The sequence below is a fragment of the Mauremys reevesii genome, linkage group 1 (assembly GCF_016161935.1).
Source record: "Mauremys reevesii isolate NIE-2019 linkage group 1, ASM1616193v1, whole genome shotgun sequence".
NCBI classification, from domain to species: Eukaryota; Metazoa; Chordata; order Testudines; family Geoemydidae; genus Mauremys; species Mauremys reevesii.
In genome coordinates this window covers 335,170,354-335,195,859 of record NC_052623.1, presented here as the reverse complement: position 1 = coordinate 335,195,859, position 25,506 = coordinate 335,170,354, and the positions used below count along the sequence as shown (strand labels likewise).

The following is a 25,506-nucleotide window of genomic DNA, read 5'->3' as shown; positions in this document are numbered from 1 at the left end:
TCCAATGACTCCGTGAATAGATTCAGCTTTCCATAAAGTTTCCCACTATAGAACTAAGAAAGCTGAGAACTGATTTGCCTGTGTGTCTAATTTCATTGATGAGTGCCACATATACCTGCATGAAACAGATTTGTGTGTCACTGTCTTTTTCAGAGAGAAACTTTTGGATATGGGATTGAGGGGGCTCAGGGTTACAATAGAGTTCACCCATGTTAGCATTGTTTGTGAAAGCATGTAGAGGGAGTCAAATTATACTTTCATTATTTCATAAAAATACAGAAATGTAGGGCTGGAAGGGACCTTGAGAAAACATCAAGTCCAGCCCGCTGCACTGTGGCAGCACCAAGTTCATTTAGACCATCCCTGACATGTTTGTCCAACCTGTTCTTAAACCCTCCAGTGATGGGGATTCCACAATCTTCCTTGAAGGCCTATTCCAGAGCTTAACTACACTTATAGTTAGAAAGCTTTTCCTAATATCTAACCTAAATCTCCCTTGCTGCAGATTAAACCCATTACTTTTTGTCCTAGCTTCAGTGGACATGGAAAACAATTCATCACTGTCCTCTTTATAACAGACCTTAATGGATTTGGAGACTGTTTTCAGGTACCCCCTCAGTCTTTATTTCTCAGGACTAAACATGCCCAGTTTTATTAACCTTTTTTCATAGGTCAGGTTTTCTAAACCATGTATCATTTTTGTTGCTCTCCTCTAGACTCTGTCCTATTTCTCCACATCTTTCCTATAGTGTGGCATCTAGAATTGGTCACAGTGCTCCAACTGAGGCCTCACCAGTGCTGAGTACAGTGGGACAATTACCTCTTTTACATATGACAATCCTGTTAATGCACCCCAAAATTATAGTCTTTTTTGCAAGTGCATCACATTGTTGACTCATATTCAATTGGGATCCACTTAACCCCAAGATCCTTTTCAGCAGCACTACCACCTACCTAGTTATTTCCCGTTTTATAGTTGTATATTTGATTTTTCCTACATCAGTGAAGTACCTTGCATTTATTTTTATTGAATTTCATCTTGTTGAATTCAGACCAATTTGCCAATTTGTCAAGGTCATTTTGAATTCTAATCCTGTCCTCCAAAGTGCTTGCAACTCCTTTCAACTTGGTGTTATCTGCAATTTTATAAATATAATCTCCACTCCATTATCCAAGTCATTAATTAAAATACAGAATCATACCAGACCCAGGATTGACCCCAGTGGAATCCGACTGGATTTGCATCAGAAGCAGGAAGCCTGGGGCCACTGGATGATCAAGGTGCTAAAGGGGCACCCAAGGAAGACAAGAATGTGGAAAAGAAGCTAAATGAATTCTTTGCTTGCTTCTTCAATGCTGAGGATGTGAGGGAGCTTCCCACACCCGAGCCATTCTTTTTAGATGACAAATCTGAGGAAGTGTCCCAGATTGAGGTGTCAATAGAGGAGGTTTTTGGAACAAATTGATAAATTAAAGAGTAATAAGTCCCCTGGACCTGATGGTATTCACTCAAGAGTTCCAAAGGAACTCAAATATGAAATTGAAGAACCATGGTATGTAATCTGCCACTTAAATCAGTCTCTGTACCACATGATTAGCATATAATTAATGTGACGCCTATTTTTTAAAAAGGCTCCAGAGGCGATCCTGGCAACTACAGGCTGGTAAGCCTAACTTCAGTAGCAGGCAAATTGGTTTAAACTACAGTAAAGAACAGAATTTTCAGACCTTGATGAACATAATGTTGGGAAGAGTCAACACGGTTTTGTAAAGGGAAATCATGACTTACCAATCTACTAGAATTCTTTAATGGGCTCCACAAACAGGTGGACAAGGGTGATCCAATGGATATAGCGTACTTGGACTTTCAGAAAGCCTTTGACAGGGTCCCTCACCAAAGGCTCTTAAGCAAAATAGTCAGTCATGGGACAAGAGAGAAGGTCCTCTTATTGTTCAGTAACTGTTTAAAGGATAGGAAATAAAGGGTAGGAATAAATAGCTGGGAATTGGAGATGACCGGGAATTGGACAGACACATTGAGCTGAACTGTTAGTCAGAAATTTGAAATCAAATTTTGGAATTTCTCTCAGAAAAGTTCTGCTGCACAGAGGTCTGCTGGGGATGCAGATACACAGAAGGGAATTTTGGAGGGAGGAAGGAGCCATTCTCCTACTGCCAGGTCTGGTTCCGACTCCAAGCTGTAAACAGATGACATACCTATCCATTGTAACAGATCTGTAGAGAACAGGGTAATTCCTAGAACATTAAAATTGAGTTAAGGATACACTACACAGAGTCATTAAAAGAAGATCAGTGATAAATACCTTGACAGACATTATTTTAGGAAATAAAAAATGATAACAGCTATTGATTTAATACAGTTGAAACAGAAAGTAGTGCAAATATATTTTTCATATAGGAGCTAAACAACTGTTAAGAAAAAACATTATAAGGTAAAGCTACTATCTCAAAGGAGGAATGGATCAGAAGGATTTATTAAGCTCCTTTTGTTCAGCAATATCATGGGCCAGATTTTCAGTTCCCATGATTGCTATGCCAGTTTACACCAGCTGAGGACATGTTCCATCATATGTTCCTGTTTTAAAAGACTGGGAGAAGATAATGATTAAGGAAAATGAAAACTATGGACTCATAAATATTATTCTCTCCATATTCCTGGGTGACCGATATTACTATAACGAGACTGGATATGGTGACCTTCAGGACGCTCTGTAAGATTTCCCCATTCTTCTAGGATTTTTCTAGGGAAGGGTTGGAGACAAAGGACAGGAGGAGGGATTGATGAGAGGGAATCTTCCTGGAGGCTGGGAAGGTCTCTTTCACAGGCAGTCTATTCTTTGTGATTATACAGATTTTAAATGTTGCATCATAAGTGTTTGTCATGTGCCTAGACCATTGGCTGGGGAAAACTGGAAAAAGTTGGAATAAAATAAATATTCCAGATACACATTTATACACTGTACACCTTTATGCATTATGAGAAAGCAGGAAATGTTAACAAAAGAAAGGAAGCATGTAAAAAAGATTGAAACTTTCATCAGAGGCTATTGAAATCCTCATAGCAATTCTAGGATCATTAAGGAAGATTTTATGTTCTAGAAGGTCAGATAGTGTTGTTTCCTTTCCTGATTATATAACTAACAATGCCATGACAAATCTGGTGGTCAGTCCTAGGGTATAACCCAGACATAATAAATAAAAGATAAATGTGGGAGCATCCCTCATTTTTTACCTCAGAATTAAAGTGATTTGATAATAAGTGATATGCAAATAATGACACAGTATTTCAAAACCATGGCATTTAAAAATGCAGACTGAGGAAGTATATAATCAAATACAGAAAGTTACAGGGCATTCTGACAATGTCTGATCCCTGCTTAATTTGGTGAATCTGTTTCAATAGGGGGAGAAATAAATTAGGATTTTGCTGCCACTAAATTAATCCTGAAAGTGTTTCAGGAATAGGGATCATGTCTTTGGATTCCTCTTAGGACTTGTCTATATAGTGAGATAATGTACACTACAGGGGTGTGATTTCTAAAGCACATTAATGTGTTGCATATTATTTGGTCCATGTAGCCCCGGCTGGTGCTCACTAGGGGACTTTTATTGCACATCAACAGAGTCTACATGGACCACTCTGAGCACGACCTGTTAGTGTGCTTTAGAAATCACAGCCCTAGTGGGTATTGCTAGTCCATGTATACAAACCCTTAGACTACTTAGGGTGTTTCAAAGGTGGTCACATTAGACTCTATTCTACATGCTAGCATATTCTGCTATTAATAAAGCCATTTTCACAAAATAAGGGGAAATAGCTACAATTTATTTCCAAAAATCTAACAATAATAGGAACATAGGACTTGCTATACCAAATCAGTCCAATAGTCCATCTAGTCTGTTATACTATCTCCAAGAATGGCCAATGCACAATGCTGCAGAGGAAAGTACAAGAAGAAAAAAGAAAACCACCACAATGGAAAAACCTGCCCGCAAGAGAGTCAGCAGTTGGCTTATGCCCTGAAGCACAAGGGTATATATGGTGTTAAATACGTATATTTTTATCCTATGGTATCTAACATAACTGTAACAATTTTCATTATCCTTATAATTGTCTGATTCTTTCTTAATCCTGCTAAACTTTTGGTCCCATTGATATCTTCTGGCAATGAGTTCCATAGATAAATTATGTTGTGTAAAAATCTGTTCTTTTATCAATTTGAAACATATAGATCTGATGTATAAAATGTATATAAATATTTATACTAAAAACAAATACGTAAGAATTGCATGGATATTTTAATTATATCCTTCTCCACCATCCTTTAAATGTTGCATGGCTTCCTAGATTTTGTCAGAAACTCAGCTACCTCCAGGCTCAGTCCCCTGGGCTCTGACTGACTACGCCTCTGGTTCTGTCCTCTGATTCTGCTCCAACCACTAGCTTGTGTGTGACAGTTTGAGCAGTCCACTAGAAGATAGTAGGGACTTTGCCCATGCCATGAAGCTCCCCTCCAGAACAGCCCCAACAGGAGCCAAACCCACCTTCTCAGACAGTACTGGGGTGCTGCAACAACTTCTACATGAGCAGAATGCAGCACTCCAGGCCAGGTACAAGCCCAGACAGCATCTTCTGTCCCCACAACTCTCACATTTACTGTCTGTGAACCCAAGCTGGCCCTACCCAATAAATTGATGGGGATCATGCCATATTTTATGGGTTTCTTAACCAATGTCATCTCCAGTTCATGTTGCAGCCACAGTCTTACCCCATGGATTAGTCCTGAGTGGGATTAGAACTTAGCCTGCTCACCAGAGAGGTCCTCAAGTGGTCATCCTTGCTCCTAATGGTCCAGTCCTCTCCTTGAACATTTTGAGAGCTTTGTATGGACAACCGCAAGCATTTTGGATGGCCCTAATTGAGAACATTCTGCAGAAGCTGCTTTCCGCACCCTCCAGCAGGATGTCAGGTACATCACCAAATATGCACTGGACCCAGATTTAAAGTTTCATCTACAACAAAACATCCTTTATCATGGGGATCATCTCTACATTCACAAGGGCAGCTTCAGGCACTACAGTTGTGCCATGACATGCCCATAGTGGGACATTTCGGCCAATTGAAAATCTGGACGCTGATTGCTAGGTACTTCTGGTGGCCAATCCTATGAACTTATGTTAAAAACTATGTTGGGTCATGTGGCCTCTGTGCCCGTATGAAGAAACCATTTTCAGGAAACACAGCAGGAACTCAAAGAACATAAGCACTATGCCAATCAAAAGTGACAAGCTGCCCCAAACCTTTCAGCAGGGGATAAGGTTTGGCTTTTGACTTAAAAACTGAGAACAGACCATCCTTGAGCCAAACCTGACCACCAATACTTCGGTCTTTTCAGATCACTGAACAAATATACCCAGTGGCCTGCAAGCTTCAACTCCCAGAATCCTTCAAGATGTGCCACCATCTTTCATGTTTGTCTCTTTAAACCACTCATTGACAACTCCTTCCCTAACTGAGGGTCCCTGGGAGGAGCCCTGGAGCAGGGAGGTACCATCAAGAACTCAGCTGTCTGTGGGCTTCATTGCCTAGCAATGCAATGAACTTGGTAGAGCACAATAAACCCTCACTAACTGACTGTGCTCCCTGATTGGTCAGAAGGGCCAACAGGTCCCCATTTAAGCCCTGTAGCAAGTGCAGCACAGTGCCTGTTCAATGCGTTCCACGCCCAGAGTTCCACTGCCCAGCCCTTTCTCCACCCTCCTTGCCTGCTCCACTCCAGCCCTATCTCTGCCTACCTCTGAACTCCTGATTCCTAACTCCTAGTTCTGACCACTGACTTGTCTCCTGACCACAACTGCAGCTCTGCCCTTTGGTTCTATTCTGGTTCCTGACTCCCCATGCTCTGACCATTGGCTTTGCCTAGTGACCACACCTCTAGTTCTGTCCTCTGATTCTGCTTCTACCACCAGGTAAGACTCCTGCTCTGACCACTAGGTCACACCGCCTACACATTGGTGTGTGACAGGTTTCAATAATGCAATGAGTTCTATGTGGGAGGGCCTTTGCAGCCACACAGACCTCAGTGCACGATCTGGGTCTTAGACTAAGCTCCTTGAGGCAGGAATAATATTTTCCTCTCTGTGTATACAGCACCTAGTATATACTGAGCACTATCTTAATGCAAACAATAATAATTCTCCTCTCCTGCAATAATTTTGGCACCCCAGCTTTAATACACAATCCATTTCTATATGTCAATTCTGATTTCTGTAATGTGGGACAATGCAGCCTTCCTTATAGGAGGAGGCAACCCTCTGATGACGGGCGGAAAGGATTTAAAGAGCATTATGCCTCTCTTGCAAATTTGTAAGAATGAATCACTTCATTTGTAAGAATGAATCTGTTTGGACCTTGAACCTCCCTCCACAAAACCCAAGTATGACAATATCTATAACTGAGCCATCTGTTGACCACATATTTGGACCCAGAATTAAAAATGATGGTAGCTGAACTCCTTACAGTTTTAAATCTCTAGTGAAACACTGTCTGTAAAAGGCTGTCAGCAGTAATGCTGTCTATGCTTTTCTTACTAACTTCATAGAAATAAGTCTGGCATTGTTCAATTTTGGGATCTGGATCTCAAAAGCAGATCTTTATTTTTAATTTACAAACACTCCCATCATTTGGTCTTGGAGTTATACCATAATTTCAAAATTAAAAGACACACACATCATTCAGCTATATACTGAGACATAACAACCCAATCAGGCACAAACTTAAGAGAAGAGATGGGCCTTACACTATGTCCTGAAGCTAAAATATGACAAACTCATAATATAGACTATATAGAGAATAGAGAAAAATATTAAGAAATCATTTTATATCTCCATATCTAGTTTATTCAAGAGAATATATTCTGACTACAATGGAATCTCAGTAGGATGCATTATGTAAACATTGGTGAATTGGATGTATTTTGCCGATGCTGAGCTCAGAAGAATTCCTTTTATATGTCCTGTGGAAGTGTCCCACTACTGTGGAGTTTTTATAAAATAGGGGAGAGAGAAGAGATCTTAGCACTAACATTTTCCTTATTCTTAATACTTTTCTCTTCTCTGCCACCACCTTCCAGCCCTTGAATCCCTGTGCCTAACTGGACTCCTGAGATCAATAGATTCTACATGCCTCTTTCACTTAGAAGAAACTGATGCTTCCAAAAGGTGGAACTCTCCAGTCTTTCTCAGACCAAACACTGATATAAATGAGTGAGTGAAATGGAAGCTCTCAAGAGAACAGTCAAAATTTGAAAACATGGAAGCAAATCTGTCCTCACTTTCACCAAAACAAACCCCCTGATATTGCACCTCACACTTTATTCCTAGATATTTCCAATGAGCACTTTAGATTATTTGAATTATTGGATATGCTTATAGAAAACAGTGGTTGTAAATGATGCTGTGTAACACTGTTACACTCTTGTACCTCATATAGATCTGTTTCCCCACAATCATTTTCTTTCTATTACCCTCTCACTACAGAGTCCATCATATTATTTTTGCTTTTTATAGCCATCTCAAAAATAAATACATAAACAAGAATTTAATATAAGAATAGGTGCTATACAAAATGGGTAACAAAACTATCTATTCCCTTTAAGAATAAAACAAAAAGTGCTAAAATAAAGAGATACTAAACCACATTGTTTATTTTTACAAGTAATGTGGTTGACCAATGAAGGGGAAAAGGGTCAGATTTTCAGGAACATTTTATAAGAACTTACCTATTACTGGACATAGTTTTTTAGTACCTATCAAAGGAATAGTTCCTGACAATATACAGTACATCTAAGAATAGCAACAATCATTGATGGAAACTGATAACATTAGATGAGATTTTCAGAAGTTTGACCAGCTCTGGAAAAAAATAACTATAGAAAGTGGAAAAGAAATGTAAGTGTCATTAAAGAAAACTATTTTGGGAGTAGAATTAGAGCTTGCACATGTCAGTTTGACATCAGTCATGGGAAATCAGTTGGAAGCTGCTTTTAAGCGATCTAAAGATGAAGCAAAATTGGGGGAAATAGTCACTTTTGCGTTAAGGGCAGCAAAAAAAATTGGTTGAAAATTGAAAAAAAGAGTTATTTTCATTGCACAATTATATTAAATGTTTTTAAAGATACAAAATCTAAAAATGAAGTGGTAATTTTATAAATAATGCTAACAAGATTGTATTAAACTACCTTAGGTATGGATTGTATATATGTATTTCCACCCATCTGCCTATCACCATTATACCATTGCACAAAAATTGGTATGATGATAGACTGGTAATAAAGTAATACAGGGACTGCCATAGAGATCTAAATGTAAGTTAAATGTTCTGAATAAGATGCTGAAGAAATATTATCCCATTTTGCAGATGACATGAGGAATATAAATTATATAAAGAAAGATCAGTATCATTTACCAACATGCCAGTAGCAAATCAGCTGGGCCCGATTCAGCAAAGCACTTAAGCACATGTTTAAGTGCCAGTGTTTCAACAGGAAGTAAGCATGTGCTTAAAGTTAAGCAAGTACATACAAGCTTTACTGAGTAGGGATGGACTTAAGTACATGCTTAAGTGCCTTGCCAATTCAAGGCCTTAATTAAGCATAAAATAAGCTAAAGAAAGAAAGAAATATCTGCCAAAGCAAATAAAATTAATCATATATAAGAACAGGAGATATTCTAAAGTTCTCTTTATTCAATAAGTAATTACTTATTGAATATATTTATTTATTCCAGAGACAGGGCCATATTCAGAGGTGGTTTTTAGGGATTTTTAATTATGTACACCTCTACCCCGATATAACGCTGTCCTCAGGAGCCAAAAAAATCTTACTGCGTTATAGGTGAAACCGCGTTATACTGAACTTCCTTTGATCTGCCGGAGTGCGCAGACCCGCCCCCCCCCCCCCCCCGGAGCGCTGCTTTACCACATTATATCTGAATTCATGTTATATCGGGCCGCGTTATATCGGGGTAGAGGTGTATTTTGAGGCATTTTTGTATAGTGCTCATCAGAGTATCTGAGCAGATCACAAACATTAAAGAATTTAGCTTCAAAACATCCCTGTGAGATAAAAGGTATTATTACCTCCCATTTTACAGATGAGATACAGAGGCAAAGAGTGATCAAGCGATTGCCACAACGTCACACAGGAAGCCTGTGTCTGCAGTTGTAATTGCCTGATTCCCAGTTCATTTTCTTAATCACAAGACTGTTTTTCCTCTCTTGATGTGTAAGGTGGTGTGAGATGGGCAAACGGGTGAAAGCAGGTATATGAATCTACATAGTTCTAAGTTGGTATTACACACTGAAGAGCCAGAGCAAGCAGTAAGAGTATGAACTATAAGTAAAAGAATGGGGTCACTTTAATAAATATACACTTTCTTACACCCTTTCTTACTTGCTTCTCCTGCTGCATTCCTCTCTTCCAGTCACTTGGGATGTGGGTTTCACCAGATTACACTCCTCTCTGAATTTGGCCTACCATATTTATTTTAGTAAACTATTTTTAATCACCTGCACTTAATTATTGCCACATATTTAAAACTCCCTTTGTATTGTACATCAGTACTGCATCTGAAAATTCACTATTTTTGTTTCCTTACGAGAAAACTTTTAAAGGATATTTTTTACATTACAAATGGTGACCCACAGTGTATTTGCATTTTACAGTAACATTAAACCATATTGGTTAAAAACAGAATTGCCCCATGTGATTTCTTCAGATCGTATGAATTTATTTTCTTAATGTATTGTGTTTGTTAAAAGAATAATTAAAATAATTGTCTGCGTATGTGTTGTGTATAACACAAAAATGTTTCAGATGTGATACAGGGACTGCATATAGCAAAGCAATTAGTACCTTTCCCTTTCTTTTCCTAACAGTGAGCACTGAATTAGTGTACCAAAAATGAAAAACCGAGCTGTACAAGTTGGAAATATTGTATAAGATTATTTTACAAAAAGGTGTAATTTTCTCAGAACTATTGCTATATAAACCAATAATTTATTTAAGATCATTTTAACGTACTTTGTTCTGTACTCATTAGAATAGGATTAGCTCTTAGAATACTGATTCATGTATTGTTCCCTACTATGATAGTATAAAAAGATACTTTAAAATTCTTTGTGAATTTAAAATTAGTGCACCAAATTTCAACTTCAAGGACTGACTTAGAAGGAGCAGCAGTTGCTTGTGCTCGGTCTGAATATGATCCAGTGAGTCAACCTACAATTTAAAGTTCAAGCAAAACATTGAGAATAAAGCCAGAGTTAATAAATTATGTGTGATGATACAACTGAAGTGGGCCTAACAAAAGGCATATTCAATGAGCTGACTCTCATTGTCCTGTACCTTGTATACTCATTTACACCAGTGCAAAGTGGTTGTAAAACATTATCATTCTGATTTAGGGTTGTCAATTTTGGTTGGATGTATTCCTGGAGATTTCATCACATGACATAATCTTTAATTAAAGATTAATTTTTCATTCCTGGAGGCTCCAGGACAATCCTGGAGGCTTGGCAACCCCATTTAGCAGCATTTTATATCCCCTCTGCACATATATAAGGGCCAGATCTGAGTCTTCCCACTGACTTCAATGGCCTTTGGATTAGGCTGCAAGGGCCAGATTTTCAAATGAGCTCAGCACCCAGCAACTCCCACTGTGACACCTATGTCCAGGTTTTCAAAGGGATAATCACATAACTCACTGAGCTATGTTGAAAATCTAGTGACTTATATTGGTGTCTGGTGAAAACTGGGCCCTGGTTGTGGATGCTGAGCACTTTTGAAAGTCTGGACACAAATGACTACACAACGTGCAAGGCAGTTGAGAATCAGAACCAACAGCATTATTTTTGGTCTGGATCTGATGCTTACACATCTCCTGAGTCCCTGCAATCACTCATCAGGATAAATACAGGCCATTGTCCAAAATTCTTGGGAGCTTGGCAACATCTGAAAGTGGGTATGCAAAAATGACATGTAAGAGTGTGTTCAGAAACTAGTTATAGCAGTTGATAAAGATCACATTGTTTCTAACTCAAAACAGCAAAGGCAAAGCCATCCCTGCCTAATTTAAGGACCCTCCTCTGATTTGGATTTTTTCATTCCTGGGTGATAATTTCTCCCATCCTTTAGCAATCCAAACCACAAATAACAGCAGCACAAGCCCCAAAGGCAAGAGATACACATTTTCTGTGAGGCTTTGATGCTGCTCTACACTGACATCTATGGAGAGAGCATGAGCAAAGCAGCACAAAATTTGCACCTCCCCAAAGTCTCTTTCTGGGAGACTAAAACTGTCAGCTCCATAACACGTCCAATCACTGTTCACCTAATGCCTTGGAATCCACACAACGGGCAGTCATACTCAGAGTTCTTTCACCACGTCTAGGATAAACCACATTTTTCAAAGGTTATACACTTGGGTCTGAACATTGACTTCAGGCTGAGACCTGGAAAATAAGTTGTTAGCCATGAAACAAGATGTATTTTTTTGGGAAAGAAAAAACAAACAGTATTTAAGAGTTTCCAAAACAAATGTGTTCTTTTAAGCTTTTTTCCTCCTAGTTTTATCATTAACTTTTAAAAACTAAAATTGGATTTTTAATATATAGATTGGAGATTGTGGAGAAAATATAAATATGGTTAAATTACATCTTTTACACGAGCAGTTTACTATATATAGACCTCAAACTATTTTTTAAAGAAAGCTCTATACGATTTTTAGCAATTGGATCAAAAGTACATTGTCTATCTTAAAAAGTATAGACAGCAAAATTGGAATTCCCTTGGAGGTTTAATAATTAAAGTAAAAAATTATAACATCTTTTAATCCAGTTTTTAAAAAAACCAAGAACATTGAGACAAAAATGTTTACATAAAACAAATTTTTTTAGATAGAATAATAATCAGATAATTCAAAGTTAAGAGATTAATTCCATCTTTAACCAAGTGCTGTTATATCTTTCTCTTTATATGGTGGTTTAAGTTTTTACTTTTAATTTCCTCACTTTTTAAAATGTATTCTAAAATTAGCTTTTGTTCTGAAGTTGTGAAATACTACATAAGGATACAAAGAGAGAGAAGGAGATTTAGTCAGTGCCTCTTAAATAATGTACAGTGACTATGTATTATATAGGTTCTACACATACAGGCTTCCTGTATAAAGAAATTATTATAATACCATTAAATTATACCATTACTGGTTTACATAGGCACTTATGGGCAAAACCAAAAGCATGTAAACTATTTCACAGGAGCTAAAACACATGTATATGTGGTGGCGAAATCAGCAAGGTGATAAACACATAATCCATTAAATCAGGGAAGTAAAGATTTTGCATGAATGGATAATTTACTTAAGCCTAAGTGTTAACTCTCTTCAGTTTGGGCAGTTAGAAAAATGAAGTTATTCATAATTACAGTGCATGATCTCCCAATAAAACTTGATTGCTCCATCTTCAAGACAAGCTGTGAACACTTGACCTAACACTCTCACTTTTGGCTCTTATAGATAAATTCCCTTCCTGGGGTCACATTGAGTGACAAAGCTCAATCACCCCTCATGTCAAGCCAGTGTCACAATCATATTGGCTGTTCAGTCGATGAAAGACACTGGTGACCTCCAAATGGCACCTATCAGCTCTTTCAGTGCACGTATATCAAGGAAAGGGACTACAGTTTACTCAGGAGCAGAGACCATTCTCGCCCATTGCGGGCCCTAAGCAGGAATATTTTTGAGGTCCCTCCTTCCCCCCTCCCCATACACACAACACATACTAAAAAGTGAATAGAGGAGAGGGGCCCCCTGAGCCGCTCGGGCCCCTAAGCAATTGCTCAGCATGCTTATGCCTAGTGTCAGCTCTGTTCAGAAGAGGTCTGACACAAAGGCCACTTGAGTCAATGGAAAGACTTCCACTGATTTCAGTGAGCTCTGGATCAGGACCTAAATGAATGTTCGGAATCCGAATTTCCATTAAAAAGCAGCTGTGTTTCCTAAGAGATGGGGACCAGAAAGCCCAGGCAGTTTTACAACAGAGATGTAATCCAGAGAAGTTGTATTCAAATACAGATAAACTAAAATTCACTTCTTTAGGCTACTATATTTTTGACAATGGAACAAAGTAGAAGGGAGCCCTCAAGGATTAATTTGTCTTCCTAATTTACATCAGAAATGACATAGAAACTCTATAAGTAATCGCTTATTTTCCTTTTATGTCACAGTTAGTACAAATAGCAAAGACTGAAAACACCTGCAGGCCCTACTAAATTATCAGGATAGGTCGAGACTATTTTGATGTTCTTGAAGTCCTAATTAAATCAATGAAATAGCTTAGTGTTAAGTACTTAAATCTCTATGGCAGGGAACTAGCCAGCAGGCTCTGTCTTTATACATATGTCCTGTAAAACACACCTCTGCCCACATTTTCAGTTTTATTAAATTAATAGGTGGATAGCCTGAAATATAGGCACCAGCTAATTTTTTGTTTGTAACAGACTGTTGCAAGATTTCATCTTGGTCTAATATAGAATGTACAGTTCTGATGTTAACATCTAAAAAAAAATAGTGACGTCTGAAAATAAATCTCTACAAGAAAACAGTGCAATTTTCCAATAGGTACATGGAGTTGTTTAACAGCACTGAACATCAGGAGTATTATGATAGGAGGGGCTAATATTGCATGAAAATGTGAGACCACTGTGGGTCATTCAACAATGTGAACTTTTCCAGCAAGCCATGCAATTGCAAGCAACACTATATTAAAAAAAAAAGGACTAAGTATGTAAAGTGTCCCAGTGATGTTCTAAAGAGATTCCTAGCCACACTGAAGCTCTGCCAGGTAAATAACCTATCCCAATATTATCAGCTGATAAGAGAACTGGGGGTGGGGGGGTTATATATATTTGATCTGCCTGGGGAAAGCAATGAGCATGTAGAGGTGGAAGCAGATGATCTGTGGGGAGAAAGGAGATTCCTTTGGCGTCCCCAGCCCAAATCAGTCATTCCTTATTCACATTTCAACCAACTTTCACCCACACACCCCGCCCAGGGGCGTAGAGAACTTCGCGGACGAGGCGAGTCGCACAGTGGGCTCCCTCGCTAGCCACAAGTCCCTAATCCCCCCCCCCCTCCCCCGGCCCAGCGGAGAAGGCGAGTGGGGGAGCCGCGGGACCAGGCGCGGGCACCTACCGTGATATTCCTGGCCAGGTACGTAGCAGGTCGGGTTCCCCGCGAGCTGGAGGGACACGAGCACCTCTCCCTGCTCCCCATCCCCGGCCAGCTCCCCGTGGTGGGTGCAGAGGAAAAAGAAGGGCGAGAAGCGGGGGTAGTAGCCCGCCGCCCCCTGGCGCCCGGGGAGCATCAGCCCCAGCACCGCCACCAGCACAGTCCACCCGCGAGGGAAACTCGGCGGCGGCTGCTGCCTCCGCTCCATGCTGCCGCTGCCGCTGCCGCCAGCCCCGCACGCTCCTGCTCCTACAGGGCAGAGCCGGCTGAGGCGGGGAGCAGCCGACCCGAAACCCAGCCGGCAAAAAAAAAAAAAAAAAGTTTGCGAGGCGGCCGCCCGGGAAGTTTGGCAGCTGGGGAGGAGCCGCCGGCCGGCCGGGCAGCTGCGCGGACTCCCCCTTGGCCAGGGGTGGGGAAGCAGCCCCGCTCTGCCCGCCGCCTCAGTCTCCACACCTCCGCGCTGCGCCCTGCCCGCCCTCGCGCTCCAGGGCAACCTGGTGGGAGCCGGGCGAGCGCCTGCCTCGGCTGCCCCTCAGGGTGTCAGTGACAGGGGAGGGGGGGAGGCGAGGCAGAAAACGCACGGGCTGGAAATAATTTATTTCCCCGGGTGGCTGGGTAGAAGGGAGGGGGGAAATCCCTCCCCCTTTTTGTTGTTGTTGCAAATGAAGAGGAGACGGGCAGGGGGCTGGTTGGGAGAGTTAGGCAGAGCCCGTTTGCTCTGTCTTTGTCTGTATTGGTTGCTCCCTCCTCCTGGTTCCCTGGGCGTGTGATCGTTGCTAAAATTATTTGGGGGGGGGGGGTAGTGGGGTTGGCACCTTGGTACTATCACCCAGAAAGGAGAGTTTGTGATCTATGGAAAAGAGCCGTTTCTTGTGAGCAGAAGCGTTTATGGTGATGATACATTTGGGTTTTAATGTCTATTTCAGCCCTGACCTATGTAATGGAAAGGAAAGAGGGAGCCCCGGCCAAAGGAGTAAGTGTAACAGGGACTAAATGAGCCGCTGAACATGAAGCCCTGGCTGCAGGAATAATGCATAAAAACATACATTTTTAACAGAGGATGGGTTGGCAGAAGGACCACAGCATCAGGAGATGGGAGCAGACCTGCCAGGCTTTAATGCATCTTCCCACCCCACACTTGGATCCCAACCAATGCCCAGATACAGCCACTGTGAGCATTAGTGACATGATGTAATTGGAAAGAAGAGCGTACCTGCCAGCATTTTTGAAGTGCAAAAATGGGACAGTTCAGGGGGTCCCTGCTGGATTAATTTCATTGCCAGAGGGAAAGGTTCCCCCTTCAAGGAAGAACAAGTAGAATGGAACATACCTTGCATCTGCCCTACATCTTTTGCTCCCCTCATACAGCCTGCTTCCCTGGCCCACCTCCATGCATCTGATGTAGATTCTACATACTAGACCCAAGGGAGATCATCACCATCTGCTGTACCTGGCTGCACTGCCCGCTCTACACCAAACTGAAGCAAACCCACTACTAGCAAAATTTCGTTACAATTTTTCATTTTATTCAGTCCTATTCACTTTTACTATTGTTTTTGACAAGCCTGGATCAGACCATGAAAACACTCACTCCCATGGAGACTCCTCATAAAGAGAGGGTACAATTGGTGGCCTTTGATGAAAGGGAAAAGACAATCTGAAACCCCATTCCAACTGGCCTAATATTCTGAGCCACTGCCTTGGACACCGAACCTCTTGATGGTCTCAGATGAGACTCAAGCTGGCTCTGTATCTTCCTTTTAAAATCTATGTATTTATTTTACATTTGTGAGTCTCTGTGAATTTCAATGCTCATGAAAGTGATGGGCTAATAATATCTTTTGGTACAGCCAAGCACAGTGGAGGCAAATGCTCTGCAAGCTCTCTCACAAACCTCTGCCAATACAATACATTCAGAGTCTTACTATGGAATACTCACTTTTTCCTAGGAAGAGATTTCCAACAATCCCAAACTGTGCCAAATTATGCAAGGTGATTTTATGAAGTAAACATTGAATGATTTAGGCTCCTTATCAGCCATTCCCCAAACATATTCACACTTAACTCTTCACCACTGTGGTCATGGCTGTACAGGTTTGTGCAAGATTGGATTTACAATTTTGGGGGGAGCCAACAAATTCATTTTGGGGTGTTGCCAAACATAACTGACTTTCTTTACGTATTAAAAAACAGGCAGGTGGAGAGAAGAGGGAACCTTTGGGCCATCACTTGCTTCCACTGCAGCAGGAAAAGTGGAGCTCAGCTGCTTCTATTGGGATGTAGGTATAGTTGTCAACACTGAATTTTTTTCAAAGGACAATTCTCTAAATAAACGTGGGTAGGTAATCTGCCAGAGGCATTTGGGGCCTGATCTAATTCCCACAGATTTCATTGGGAGTTGGATAGGGCCCATTCTCACAAATTTTAGGTTATTTTCTCTATCTTTGTTTCCATTTGCTTAGAATCCACAGTAGCTAACAATATTAATTCAGGTTCTCAAAACAGCCCATCCCGTCGTTTTCTTTCTAAAATTACAGAGACCTACCAGGTAAATGAAATAAGGTAAAGGAATGCAAGCAAATTATATGTGCTAAGCTAGAAGCTGGGTGTCTCTCCTTGCTTATTTCCTTCCTCCATTTCTTTATCCTTTTTTCTCTCCTCCCATGTCAAACCCATCCTACCTGTCTGTCTCCATCTCACAGCTCCACCTTTATTTCTTATTCCTCTTTCTTGTCTTCTCACCTCTACTTTCTTTGAAAAGCAGCATCTCCTTCCTCTTCCATGCACATTTCCTCTGCTTTCTCACATTTCTCAATAATCATGCATATCAAATTTCCTGATTTTGGTAGTGCTCTCATAAGTTCCTGAATGGGAGTTTGAATCTCCCAGGGAAACAAGACTCTAGCTAAAAACATCCCTAGGCTCTGGGTCTCAGCTAGGTTGATCCAGGACATGGCTGGAGTAACCTAGCTGAGACTCTAGCAGGAGTGTTGACATAAAGCATTTTACCTTGATGTCCTGTTAGACCTCAGAGACCATGGGGTATGTTGGAAGTAGAGTGCCTTACAGACCTGGTTCCACTCAGTGGGCGCTGCAGCTGTGAGGTTAGGAGGAGCAGCACCACTGGACTCAACCATCCTTCACCCTTCCAGGTTAGAAACATTGTGTTTTATGCAGTCTGCTTTCAGAAAAGTGAGGGTGTTGAATCTTTCATATGAGGTTTTAGCAACCAGTGCAGTGACTCCTTGACTGGTGTAGACAGTTACACTCCCATGATTCATTTTGTAAGAGCATGAGTTTGCCCCAATGTCTTTGGCCAGTATTTTCCATTCACCCCTCTGCTATTTATTAATAGTAGAGAGATTATTATTACTCCAGTTTATATAGGAAAAGTGACTAAAGATCAACCTGTGCATCTCAAAATGAAACAACAGCTGTAATAAATAATTTACATTTTATAGGGTCTTTGATGAAAGGATCCTCATGAGCCATCTAATAAAGCCACACAAAACCCCGGCATCGTTGTGATATATGGTAAAGGATTGGAGAGATCATCACACAGCATGGCTGCAGTCCATATTGACTCGTGAAAACTGAATTAAACAGCAGCATCTTTATTAATTTGGCTATGGTATGTGGTTTTGCAAGGTGCAATGTAGGCTGTATATGTTGAACATTACTGACCTATAAAGAAAGAGCCAACATTAGAACATATTGGATACAGATAAACGATTTCATGGAATACAGTAGGAGAGAGCTGTTTTGCCATTTTGATCATCTGGATGATTCTGATGCTGATCCTGTCTCCACATTCTTTACGGATAGCACCAAGATAAAGGAACTGACTAGACTTTTACATATGCAGATGAAAATCACAGAAATATTCTCACCATAGTATCCAAGTGTCTTGCAGCAGTGCATTAAACAACATGACTACACATCTGTCTTGTGTTGTTTGGAACTTGTGATGTCAAAGATCCATTCATTCATTGTTCCACAGCACTCAAAGTCTTTAAGGAGAATCAAAAACAAGACAGGAAGTTGAAACACTTCCTATTTCACCACTGCTGATAAGGATTTTAAGATGGAGACACAGTGTGAAAAGTTAAAAGTAGAAAATCTTCTTTCCACTGGATATTTCTATTTAAAACTCAGCAATGCAAACAAACTACATTCTCTATGCATGTATTCCATCCATGACCAGTGCATATGCTGCATCTGTACTTCTTTAAAGGTTTCATTGAAGATAAATCACTGATGGATAAGGAAGAATGGTGTGTTTGATACAGATAAATGGTTTCATGAGAAACCATCTTTGTACCTGATACAATGGCAAAATTGCTCATGAACACTTCATCCTTGAAAAAATATTACCACATTATTAGAGGCAGTTTTACCCCTGGGCTTAACATGAGCTGTAGCTCAGGCATGTTATTAAGCTCAGACAGTAGGGATGGTTTTTAACTGCACACCAGTCGATGGACTAGATATTGCGATACAAGGTATTCAGGAAATAATTCCATTGTAACTACAGGACACAGTCATATCAAGTCACTCAGAATATATTTTCCAGCCCACTCATTCTTACCTCAGCAATATAGCTGAGAAAATATGAAAAACGGAGAGCCCCACACTGCAGAATACAAATTAGGGACAATCAAGACAGTTCTGTTCCAGGTAGTCAAGTTCTTCTCCAGCTACCCCCTACTTACGGGGTCAAATCATGATCCCATTAATTGAGGTCAATGCGAATTCTGTTGCTGTCTAAAACAAGATCAAAATTTGTTCCTTTCTGCTGTAAAGTTCAGCTGAGGCGTCTATCATATGAGTGCTGTCTGTGCACATCAGGAATAGTTAGTAGCTAGTCAATCTTGCCTTCCCTTTCAAAACAAAGTATTTTGTTTATTAATTCTTCTATTCTCTGTCCCTATTTATGCAACAACTGCCTCAGTTACTTACCAGAAAGGGCTGGGGCATCTTTGCCATGCCAAATAATCCTTCTGGATGAATTCCCTTTTTGTGCACGGTACTTGTCATGGTCATACAGCAATGCAATTTTTTCTTGCCAGTTACATGAACTTTGATCTTAAGTGGGGCGCAAGTCATTTCTAAACAAAGCCTTAAAAGTGAAACTGTAGGCAACTTCCATGCCTAAGTTATTACGAGATTTTAATTTTTCTGTGATGGGAACAATGGGAATTGTTTGGCTGCTTCATTTTCCAGTGGAGTGGTATAATATGTATTTTGTTTTCTGGCAGCTCTGAATCTCACCATTTCATCTGAAAATATAACATTTACCATCATATGTTCTCCTTCTCTCTCCCTTACATTGCATTTCCATCAAATTATTTTAAATTAACATTTATTATTGCTAATTGTTAACATTAATGAATTCTGAATAGAAAAAATAATATTGATAAAGTCTCTCTTTTAACAACAACCTGGCACATCTTCCTAATGTGACAAACTCTGTTAATGTTACAAAATTGGTCAGTTTGGAGCCCACTTCCATACATTTGTCACTGATCTTGTAGCCATTTACAAAAAAAGATTTTAAAAATGCCTTCAAATCAGCAAAATAACATCAGCAACATTCCTCTATGTGATTTAATAATGGAAATGTTAGGCATTACAATTTTAATATGCATGAAACCTTTATGTTTTGTCATATTGTTTTGAATGCTGCTTTTTTCTACTATATACTGTTCAGTATTCAAATCTACTACAAGCAACCTCTGTTTAGTTTAAAAAACAAACCAATGGTACCTTGTGTGATTCTGACCTTAAAACTTATTTTAAACTTTCTGACTATTTCTCGTATATGAAGATGTGCACATCAGACAGACACACAACAATTCTTAAAAATAGGGTCTGAGTTCTCTGTAGTTTTAGTTACTTCAGAGAACTCATGGATTTTGTTTCCTTCAGTGCATGGTCTGGAGATTATGTATAGGCATAAGAATAGAATCTTCTCTGTTTCTGATCCAGTGCATTGATGCTCCCTATGAATATAGCACAAAGAGTGTATTTCAATATATTTAAATGGATGCTGGTAATTTAAAATCTCTTGATCAATTTTTTATTTTGAAAATTTTATTTTTGGTGTAATTTGATTAATTGTGTTTTTAGGAAACATTTGCCTGTACAAACATTGATGTCCAATAATGTTGTTTCCTACTGTATATTTGCAACTTTGGATTTCTGAAAAAAAAAAAAGCTAGATGTTTACATGTGTAATACCTGCCTGCTGAGGCTTCCACGGTTTTTATTAACTTGCAAATATTTATCCTCGGTAGCCTTTATCTGAAGAATTTTTTAAATGTCAGTGGCCACAAAAGAAACCCTTAGACCATTTTACAACCTAAATTATCTCTCCACTTTACTATTCCCACTAAAATAACCTCAAGGACCTAAAGTACACATGACTAACAGCCTATGACAATTTTGACTGTTTACCTTTTCAAGGAAGCTAGAATTCAAATCCTGAGGAAGTCTGTAAAAGATGTTCCTTCTGTTCCATCTAAAGATTGTTAATCCTGCAGAGCACCAGAATTCATATAGTCGACCAATATACTTTACTGCAGTTGCTAAGAATTTGTCTTAACATCAGTGTGTTTAAAGTATATATAAAGTACATGAGGTATGCTGAAGATGAGCTCTGTAATCAAATGTCAGTGAAACTGTGCATGAGGATTCAACACTTTTCTCAAACGTATACACAATACTGGTTTGTGCAGGAAGAGCACATTACTATAATACATTTTATTTATATAGTGCCTGTCAGGAAACGCATACAAATGACAACTAAATGTAAAAAAAAAAACAGATTAAAGTCAATTAAAATTCTTTAAAATGACTAAAGTTATACCAAAAACTTGAGAATTAGTAGAAGGTCTAAAATACTCATTGAAATAAGGCTAAGCCTGGAGCACTTCTCAACTCAGAAGAGAGGGCGTTCCAAGGGTCAAGAGTCACAGCAGCAAAGATATAGGCAGCACACATTCTATCTTGACATACTGCCGCCCAGAACTAAAAACTCCACGCTCTCTGACCTGTGGGGTGAGATGAGACATACATAGGGTGTCAGAAGCTTGGTAACTTATGTGAGAACTAGTCGGTCAGGGCCTTCAAATATTAAAATTAGAACCTTCAGCTCTATTTGCATATTAACAAACATCCAGTTCAGGGAGCAAAGCTGCAGGTAGGCGGTAACTCTTTGCCCATGCACAGTAATTGAGCTGCTGCATTCTGAACTACAAGCTCTTTAGGGAAGGAATTGTCTTTTAATACGTATTTGTAGAGCACCCAGAAAAGTGGGGCCCTGATCCTGAGAGGGCCTTATTGGAGCTACTGTAATACAAATATTAATAACAAATCTATCTTTTAGTCAGCTCAATATAGAATGCATTGAAGTACTTCTATGTCCTCTATAACAGCGGTTTTCAATGCACTGTGACCGCCTTCTGACAACAAAAATTACTACATGACCCAGGCAGAGGGTGGAGGGGTGGAGCCCAAGTCCAAGCCCTGCCACTCTGGGGTGAAGCCCTCAGACTTTGGATTCAATCCCAGGTCCCAGTGAGTCTAGTGCTGGCCCTGGCGACCCCATTACAATGGGGATGCAACCCACTTTGGAGTCCTGACGCACAGCTTGAGAACTGCTGCAGACTATAACAATTTCCCTCAAAGACAGGGCCCTAAAGAAACACTCTCTCCCATCTATACAGGAAGTTTCTGGCCAGCTAGTACAATTAGATTGGGGCCAAAGTGGGCTGGCGTACATAAGTACAGCACAACAACACTTTTCTAGGTTCTGCTCCATGTATAAGCAGAGGAACAACACAAAAGTGCAGCAGTGCAATGTTCTCAATTTTATTTGCTGCTCTGCCAGCATAGGGAAAGGAAAGGGAGTGGTGGGAGAAGAGAGACGCAGTGTGTGTTTGTGTGTGTGTGCATACTTATATAATGGCAAAGCAACCAGGAAGAGAGATGGTGGGAAAACAACCAAGGAACAGGACACATGAATAGAGAGAAAAAAAATGATAACTTGTTCACAGACCTCACTTTTCATTCTCCCATTCCCAGCAGTCCCCACATATTTAGGTCCTACTTATTATGAAACTTATGTAAAAATCTACATCACAAGGATTGCACAGAAAAAGGACTGAATTATTGTTATTTAACTTCACTCATATTTTGGCATTCATAAATTGTCAAATTACTTGTTTTTCATAAGAAGCCCTGTCCAAGAAATATGGGAGGAACATAAAAAATGGGCCTAGGGTGTGGTGAATGCTGGGAGGGTGACACAAGGTGTGTGTTTTTAGTGAGGAAGTGAAGAGGAGAATAGAATTTTACTTTAATTCTGACCCAAAAAAGTGACTTTGACAAGCAACAAAATAAGATGGACTAAAAAAATAGAATTGCAAGTTAGTTTTAAAATTTTTATTTTGCAATGAGAGCAAGCATTAAGCAAACCAGAATATTGCACAATGAACAGATATTTTTTCCTTATTGCAAATTGTCTACTAGAAGTATAAAATTCATCACTTGTGAGTCAACTGTTCCTCCCAGCTCTCTTTAAGGTCACTGAGAAATCTCTTACAGTGACTGATTGTCAATGAAAACCTCCTTCATAGTGCAAAATATATCTCAGGACACGGAAATTATATTCCTAGGCAGGGAGGATGGTTATATCATTAAGGCACGAGTCTAGGAATTAGGAGATCTGGGTTCTACTCCCAGCATGCCTACTGACTTCCTCTGTGTCTATAGACAAGTCATTTAACATCTCTGTGTCTCAGTTTCTTCACCTGTAACATGAGATAATAGTTACCTGTTTCACAAGGGTGTTTTGAAACTAAGAGCTAGATTGTACTGGCACATATTAAATAGAGCAGATTTTAAATCACACTAAGGCTCATTTACACCACTAGAGTGATGTAACAGGGCCTTAGTATAGTTAAAAATCTGGCCAGTGGATTTTAAAGCCAGAGGGTACTTTTGGGACCATCTAGTCTGACCTGCTGTTTAACACAGGCCATAGAATCTCACTAAGCAATTCCTCCATCAAATCCAGTAATTTGTGGCTGAGCTACAGGATAGTTTTTAGGAGGACATCCACTCTTGATGTAAAGTATTCAAGGAACAATCTACCACATCCCTTGGTAAATTGTTCCAATAGTTAATTACCATTACTGTTAAAAAATTACCACTTATTTCCAGTTTAAGTTTATCCTACTTCCAGCTATTGGATTTTGTTATAGAGCCCTATAGTATCAGATACATTCTCTCTGTGTAGGTAATTATACACCATAGAATCATAAAATATCAGGGTTGGAAGAGATCTCAGGAGGTCATGTAGTCCAACCCCTGCTTAAAGAAGGACCAACCCCAACTAAATCATCCCAGCAAGGGCTTTGTCAATCCAGGCCTTAAAAACCTCTAAGGATGGAGATTCCACCACCTCCCTAGGTAACCATTCCAGTGCTTCACCACCCTCCTAGTGAAATAGTGTTTCCTAATATCCAACCTAGACCTCCCCCAATGCAACTTGAGACTATTGCTTCTTGTTCTATCATCTGCCACCACTGAGAACAACCGAGCTCCATCCTCTTTGGACCCCCGCTTCAGGTAGTTGAAGGCTGCTATCAAATCCCCCCTCACTCTTCTCATCTGCAGACTAGACAAGCCCAGTTCCCTCAGCTTCTCCTCACAAGTCATGTGCCCTGGCCCCCTAATAATTTTCATTGCCCTCTGCTGGACTCTCTCCAATTTGTCCAACAAAACTGGATGCAATACTCCAGGTGTGGCCTCACCAGTGCCAAATACAGGGGAATAATCACTTCCCTCGATCAGCTGGCAGTGCTCCTACTAATACAGCCCAATATGCCGTTGGCCTTCTTGGCAACAAGGGCACACTGGTGACTCATATCCAGCTTCTCGTCCACTGTAATCCCCAGGTACTTTTCTGCAGAACTGCTGCTTAGCCAGTCAGTTCCTAGTCTGTAGCAGTGCATGAGATTCTTCTGTCCTAAGTGCAGGACTCTGCACTTGTCCTTGTTGAACCTCATCAGATTTCTTTTGGCCCAATCCTCCAATTTGTCTAGGTCACTCTGGACCCTATCCCTACCCTCCAGCATATCTACCTCTCCCCCCAACTTAGTGTCATCTGCAAACTTGCTGAGGGTGCAATTCATCCCATCATCCAGATCATTAATAAGGATGTTGAACAAAACCGGCCCCAGTACCGATCCCTAGGGCACTCTGCTTGGTACCGGCTGCCAACTAGACATCGAGCCATTGATCACTATCAATGATCAAGTCACTTCTTACCTTTCTTTTCAATAAGCTAGTAGACTGAGCTCCTTAATTCTCTCAGTCAGGCATGCTTTCCAGTCCTGGGATCACCACTTCAAGAGCACCCCAAAGAATGAATTGTGCTTTGGAGAAGTATGATTCCTTCTTTGTTACCAGTAATCTGCTAGTGGCTCTTACCAGCTCAGCTGCTAGAGTATTGGGAAGGAGCAAGGTGGGATGGAGTCAAGGGTCTGCCTATTTTTGCCTTTCTCCATACAGACTTGCTCAGGCGAAGGGGAATAGCAGGTCTACAGCATGCATTTACCTCCTGATACCTACAAGGTCCAGAGAGGATGCATAGGAACATTTGGGGATCTTATTCCCCCTTATGCCCTTGCACAGCCATGTAGACCAGGCCACACTCTATCCCTAAATGAATTAATATCTGTCAAATATTTTGGGAGCCTTGAATGGAAAGCCCTCTAGAAGTCCAAAGCACAGTATTCTTCTTCTTTGGAAAGTGGCCTAGAAAAGTAGCAAACAAGGCAGGAATGCCAAAAAGTAAGCCACCTACTGTTTTCTCCTGGAGATAAAGCAGAATATTTTTCCAGAAAGTATTGTGTCATTTATTGTGGAAAAATAAGATGTCAGAAAATATTGGGAAAAAATAAAAAAGAAAGAAACAAGCAGCTTAAAGAAACCTCTTCAAATGAAGCCAAGGTAAGAAATGTAACTATATCTGACATACACAGCAAAATATTATAATATACGAGTTCATGTATTCAAAAGAATCACTGCCGCAGGAAATTCATGCAGATAGAAGAACATTTGCCATAGTCATAGGGTTACCATAGTTTGTTGTAGATCATTTTATTACTCCCACTTCTGAGGAAAGAGCTA

At 40.2% G+C, this 25,506-nt stretch overlaps 1 protein-coding gene and 1 long non-coding RNA gene across 4 annotated transcripts in view; one reads left to right on the top strand and one right to left on the bottom strand.

Moving 5' to 3' along the window:
- The window catches only part of RELN (reelin), a 444,047-nt gene extending 429,152 nt beyond the window's left edge, over positions 1-14,895 (bottom strand). The window contains exon 1 of one of the 2 annotated variants that reach the window (XM_039517535.1): positions 14,272-14,895. In XM_039517535.1, the coding sequence (XP_039373469.1) occupies positions 14,272-14,515 (244 nt within the window). In that variant the 5' untranslated portion in view covers positions 14,516-14,895. The remainder of the gene's footprint in view (positions 1-14,271) is intronic. The other variant, XM_039517540.1, reaches the window with a different exon arrangement.
- LOC120392871 lies at positions 14,031-20,867 on the top strand. 2 transcript variants are annotated; one of them, XR_005591812.1, is made up of 4 exons: positions 14,031-14,289; positions 15,234-15,280; positions 16,501-16,586; positions 17,769-20,867. It is a non-coding gene; the product is annotated as an uncharacterized LOC120392871 (long non-coding RNA). The 2 variants fall into 2 exon arrangements; XR_005591810.1 differs by having other exon boundaries at positions 15,234-16,401.
- Positions 20,868-25,506: the final 4,639 nt, after the last annotated feature.